Here is a 6,135-nt window from a genome sequence, read left to right as displayed (position 1 = left end):
ATGTGATGCTGTATTTTGTGCATATAATTCTGTTAGAAATAAAAAATGTCTTGTGTATGTATAGTAGAAGTCAAGAGGTTCACAAAGCCATTTTAAAGAAATTATCGATGTTTTCATCAATCATTATCACCCAAGAAATTAGCAAGGGTTTGTAAGCCCTAATCAAAGAAACCAGCGAGGGTTTATAAGCCCTAGTCGAAGCTAGTCAAACTGTCGGTGCTCTTATCTGAGAAAAATAATATCGAGAAAATACTAAGGAAACAATATCGAGGTTTATTTTGAGGGAATAGTATCAAGGTTAATACTCAAGGGCAAAACAGAACTAAGTAAAGAGTGTATCACCAAAAACCATGGTATTTCTCCATTTTATTATAGTGAGACTATGTGTGTAGATCTTAATATATAAAGACTTGGATGCAAAAAACCCAAATTTCACATTGATTCTCTCCCACTTTACAAATGAGCTCTGGACATGTATCACTCAATCGCTCGCATCATAAAAAAATCACTGGTTCACAATGGGGGCTTCCCGACATTACTAAAACGAGCAAATTCTTAGCAAAAAGTAACTAGAACAGTATGTTGGGGCACTCTCACTAGTGGACGACCGCCTTTGCCAAGTAAGCTCATATGGCATGCCAATGGAAGACTGACACAAGGAGCTCCAATAAGACTCTATGTGCACTGGGCACATGTGTGGGAACATTGAGATTATGCGAGTTGGCTAGAAGAGAATCAAAGCTAAATGAGTGGCAATCCTTGTGCATTTAATATTTATACATTTCACATGTGGTATTGCCCACTCGCAAAATCAATCAACCACCATGTAATCCAATCTAGTGCATAATAGGGGAGCTACCTACACATATGAAAATGAGGGCATCCTAGTTGGAACATGCCAAATCAAGAAAAAGAGAGGACCATACCCTACGAGGGTTGGGTGGCCCTCTTTCCGTGAGCCCGGTTTGTTTATTATAGAAGCAAAGCAACGTCGACTCGAACCGCGGGCGTCTCAGCCGACTACTAATATCTTAGCGCTCTATAAATTAATGGGCGCAATGTGCGTTCCATTTGTAGGCCGTCGTCTCACTATAAGCTCATCTCATCTACACGACACGATCATGGCACACCTAAGAAGCTGCACGCAGCAGATGCTGCTTGTGTCGCTGCTCCTCCTCCTCAGCAGCGGCGCTTCTCCAAGTACGTAATAATATATTACGTGCTAAGAAGCTAGACGTCCTTTTCATTGTCGTGCTCTCTGCGTTATTTAGAATATCATCTAATAGCTTGTTGATCTGCCAGTACAGTAGGGTGAAGAAGATCTAGATATATAGATAGATCTTCTGCTGCGATTAGGGCGATGAATAATCTTTGTTATTGTCTGTACTGCTGCGATTAGGGCGATTAATAATCTTTGTTATTGTCTGTACTGCGTTATTATAACTACAGCTGCAGCTGCTGCTGCTGCGATTAGGGCGATTAATAATCTTTTTTTAGTAGTGCACGCTTGTACTACTACTACCTGGACTACTGCGGTCTGATGCTCGCCTGTTGATCATCATGAGCATCATTGATATATATATAATAGGATGATGGTAAAATATTGCAGGTTTTGCCTGGCCAAATGCCCAGGAAATCGAAATGAACAGCCTGATGAAGTTCAAGCAGGGCCTCCAGGATCCCCAGCACGTGCTGGACAGCTGGACTCTCGACGATATGCCGAATGCGTGCGGGGTCTGGAGCGGCGTGGAATGCGATGGGGACTACAGAGTCACGTCCTTGTACGCATCATGAAGCACTCTCTCTCTCTCTCTCTCTCTCTCTCTCTCTCTCTCTCTCTCTCACATTCAATCAAATATGTGATCTTTTCTTTCTGGGGGGGGGCTTTTTTTTTTTGCAGGATGCTCCCTGGCTACGCGCTCTCTGGGCCTCTTGTCTCAGAGCTCGCCCAGCTCACCCGCTTGCAATATCTGTACGTTTCCTGCATATTGTTCACAATTACAGCATGGTCCTTGGTTATTAGGCCAGCTGAATATATGCTTAAACGGCCGGGTGATATATATCCGTTAGCTGTTACACTCTCATTTTTATCTATTGCATTAACGCACGCTCGCTCGCCTCCTGATCATCGCCGCATGCATACAGGGACTTTGCACAAAACTCTCTCACAGGGCCCATTCCCATGGAGCTCGGCAGTCTGAGCAGCATGCTGGGCGTTTCTCTCCAATTTAACCAGCTCTCCGGCACCATACCAGCAGAGCTCGGAAACCTCTCGGCGATCACCGCCCTGTAAGTCTTATAATACCCTTTCGTGTGTGCTAAAACCCAAATGTAACAATACTGACGCTTCAAGCATGTCTGGTGTTTGGCCGCCGCCAGTTTTCTGCACGGCAACAAGCTCACGGGAAGGATTCCGAATACCCTCTCCAACCTTTCGCAGTTACGTAACATGTAAGTATGGATACACCCGCGTGATCTGTCCTGTAATTTCCGACTTCTTGTCCTGCTTGCTTCATGCGCATTGGCTTGCTTTAATTTCCCAGGCAGCTCGGGCTTAACCAATTGACAGGCCCCATTCCGGATGGCCTCGACCGCTTCCCCGCAGCTAGGTGAGAAGCATCCTCACTTTTTATGACAATGTTCCCTTCCAATATCGATAAGCCTGCTCATGACCATCGCGGATGGATATGGGTGTTCTGTTGCAGTTTTGCAGGGAATCCAGGGCTCTGTGGAAAACCCCTCGGCATACCATGCCCTAGTCCTTCAGCAGCACGCTAGACTAGAGTACTGCTTCGCTAAGTAGTCGCCAATTTAGCTTGCTGGCGACCTCCTCTTAATTTTGGAGTGCTCATCACTACACTTATATGGGATGTAGCTTTTTCTTTTCCCCCCTTTTTGGGCTTATATCAAATGACTCCCAACTTTGGTGTTCATGTTAACTCATTCTTAGCATCCCTCATTTTAAACTACAATAATGATCCTCAAGAGAGGATCCCAAGTCTAGCCTATGGGCATAAGGAATTTCATGCACACCCTCACCCACCTGTACCATAAGGGGGTTCCAACAACATTGGTATTTTGATACGTGACGATGTCATATAACTTCACAATTCACAAAGGTGTGGTAGAAACTCATAATCTCTCTATAGAGTCCACTACAATGAATCATAAATCTCTCTCTAGGGTCCACTAAAATGAATCATAAATGTTGGAGTCGAAGTGTTATGTGGGATGCTTCAATAACGTTTCTAATCTACTTCTTCTCTCTCCCCACAAAAGCTACTCATAAATGTTGGAGTCGAACTGTTATGTGGGATGCTTCAATAACGTTTCTAATCTACTTCTCTCTCCCCACAAAGGTGTGGTAGAAACTCATAATCTCTCTATAGAGTCCACTAAAATGAATCATAAATGTTGGAGTCGAAGTGTTATGTGGGATGCTTCAATAACGTTTCTTCCATAGTATCCATCCTCTCGACATCATGTACACGTTGGGCCACACACTCTCATGACTCGAGCAAGTCATGAATCACAACGGGAAAAAAACAAAAGTGAGCCAAAAATTTCAACTTTTCACGGCGGCCATTGATGTGGGAGATGTGCTTTGTAAGTTATTTAAATGTTCCTAGGTCTCAAGCTCCCAATCATATGTAAGCAAAAATGGTTGATCATTGCTCTCAATAAGGGGATTGAATCTCAATCCACCCACCCATCACATCCTTAGCACCAAAGCATTTTCTTTTGGTAAACCATGATTGCAAACCCTCACATTGATCTATAAGGTGTGCCCAATCTCAATCTAGTAGGCCATTTCATCCTTAGATTTGTAACATCTTTTTATTAAAGATGATCATAGGTGTACTAGTGAAGACTATTGTAACATTCTTTTATTAAAGATGATTTTAGGTGTACAAGTAAAGACTACTATAAACCCACCTTCTTCTCCTATAATATATGTGATGTCCTCTTTCTAACAAATAATGTATTCATCTCTTTCCAGGTGTACCAATAGAGACTACTATAACTCCATATCGAGTCTCCTACAATATATGCAATATATCGAGTCTCCCTAGTTTACTCCTACTATAACTCCTACTATAACTCCATATCGAGTCTCCTACAATATATGCAAATAATGTGTTCATGTCTTTCCAGGTGTACCAATAGAGACTACTATAACTCCATATCGAGTCTCCTACAATATATGCAATATAGAGACTTTCTTAGGAATTTGAGAAGTCAACAAAATTAGTAATATGGAATATATGGAGTTCATGGGCACCAATTCTTGACAATTCTATGCTTCTTCTATGTGCCAACAATGATACGATTATCCGCTCTTAATCACCTAATCATTGCATTCTACTAACTATCAAGCTAGGAATGTTTCTTTGATAGTGTAACTCTTTGCATTACCTTTGGTTCAGCAGGTTCAGGTTTTTTAAAGAGTTAATCATGTCTCTCCAAAACTGAAGCTTAGAGAATGCCATGAGTTCTCAAATGCCCCCCATCGGTGTCTTTGATTCGACAGCATTGTGTTGGGTGCACTCATATGACAATCGTTCAAAATACAAATTTGTACGCGAAGCTAACATCCCTTGGAACCGTGTTGCCGATTTTGGTTAATCTATCCATTACCACCTAGATTGAATCATGCCCTCCTCTACTTATTTGGGGTAGTCCTACTCTGAAATCCATAGAAATACTTTCCCACTTATCCTCAAGTATCTGTAGTGGTTTTAATAAACCACCTACTTTTAGGCGCTCAGCTTGATTGACTTAGCACTTAGGGCATTTAATAACATAATGCTGGACATCCTTCTTTAAACTTGCCCGATAAAACTATCTTTTATTAATAAGTGCATAGGTCTTAGAAATTCCCGGGTGCCCCGCACTTGGATTGTTGTGATGTGCTAGTAAAATATTCTCATGAATATTTTCTTCTTTGGGTACACAAATACGACCTTTATATAACAAGTACCTATTATGGATGGAAAAAAAATTCCAATGATCTTTTTCACTTATTGACCCTTTTTTAAGTCATTCCTTTGAACGACTATCTTTTTTAAGTGACATTCTTTTATCACTAGCAGCTACATTTTCTTTACTCTCTATTTGAGAGTTATCTTTTTTAATCAAGTATTTCCAAAATACTTGATAGCTAGGGTCATTAGCACATTTTCCTTGTAAGTGAGCCATCAACTCACTTTCTAGTTGAGTAAAAGTCAACTTATTTATCACAGGTGCTTGACTTAGAGTATCTGCCCATGACATTAAATTGTCCTTTTCTATATTTGATTTGAAAATCAAACTCTTGTAGGATTTCACCCATCTAGCCTTCCTACCTTCTTTTAACTCCTTTTGAGTACTTAACCATTTAACACTTTCATGGTCAGATAATACTTTAAAATTGGCACCATACAAATAATGATGCCACAACATTGCAAATAGTTCTCTCATAAGTTGAATAGGAGTTCAATAATTACTTTGTACATTGTCCAACTTTTTACTTTTAAATGCAGCTGGCCTTCCCTTCTGCAATAATACTGCTCCTATATCAAAACTAATAGCATCCATTTCCAATATAAATGGCTCATTTGGATCCACTATTTGCAAAATAGAAATAGTAGCTATTGCTAGTTTTAATTTTTCAAACTAGTTTCTTAATCATGAGTCCAACTAAATTGTTTTCCTTTTCCTTTAATATGGGTCGTCTCATTCGAAAAACTATCTTAGCATAATTTCTTATAAACTTTCAATAAAATCCATCAAGTCCTAAAAAGGTTGTAACTCATCTATATTAGATGGGGCCTTCTCTGTAGAAAAACATGGTTGGGGATGTAGACAGCAATCACATGATGAACACAAGATTGAGGTAGAAGGAAGCTAATGTGATTTTTATTATCCTTTAGTAAGTACACTGCCTTATTTATAGGCTTCTGGCCTAGGCCTTATCTTCTCACACTCTGCATCACATGTGAGGTCGGGTGTCGGAGTCCTAGTGTGAGTAGAGTCCTAGAGTGTGTGTGTCCTATAGTGGTGTCGGTGTGAAGTGTCCTACAACCACTTGTGTGAGTTTTCCCTTTGGGAGCTTTGTACGGTCACTTGACCTTTAGACTAGATTTGATTCTTCAC

The 6,135-nt window shown here is 40.6% G+C and overlaps 1 protein-coding gene across 1 annotated transcript; it reads left to right on the top strand.

Moving 5' to 3' along the window:
* The first annotated feature begins 1,031 nt into the window (after positions 1-1,031).
* LOC147618479 (uncharacterized) lies at positions 1,032-3,053 on the top strand. The gene is made up of 7 exons (XM_086775165.1): positions 1,032-1,200; positions 1,610-1,781; positions 1,901-1,972; positions 2,146-2,289; positions 2,380-2,439; positions 2,544-2,609; positions 2,706-3,053. The coding sequence occupies exons 1-7, from the start codon at positions 1,050-1,052 to the stop codon at positions 2,776-2,778; spliced, it is 738 nt and encodes a 245-aa protein (XP_086631291.1). The 5' UTR covers positions 1,032-1,049; the 3' UTR covers positions 2,779-3,053.
* Positions 3,054-6,135: the final 3,082 nt, after the last annotated feature.

Source organism: Cibotium barometz, chromosome 35 (assembly GCF_041138505.1).
Source record: "Cibotium barometz isolate CiBa-2024 chromosome 35, ASM4113850v1, whole genome shotgun sequence".
NCBI classification, from domain to species: Eukaryota; Viridiplantae; Streptophyta; class Polypodiopsida; order Cyatheales; family Cibotiaceae; genus Cibotium; species Cibotium barometz.
Note: the sequence above shows the minus strand (reverse complement) of the source record. Positions and strands in the feature narration are given on the sequence as shown.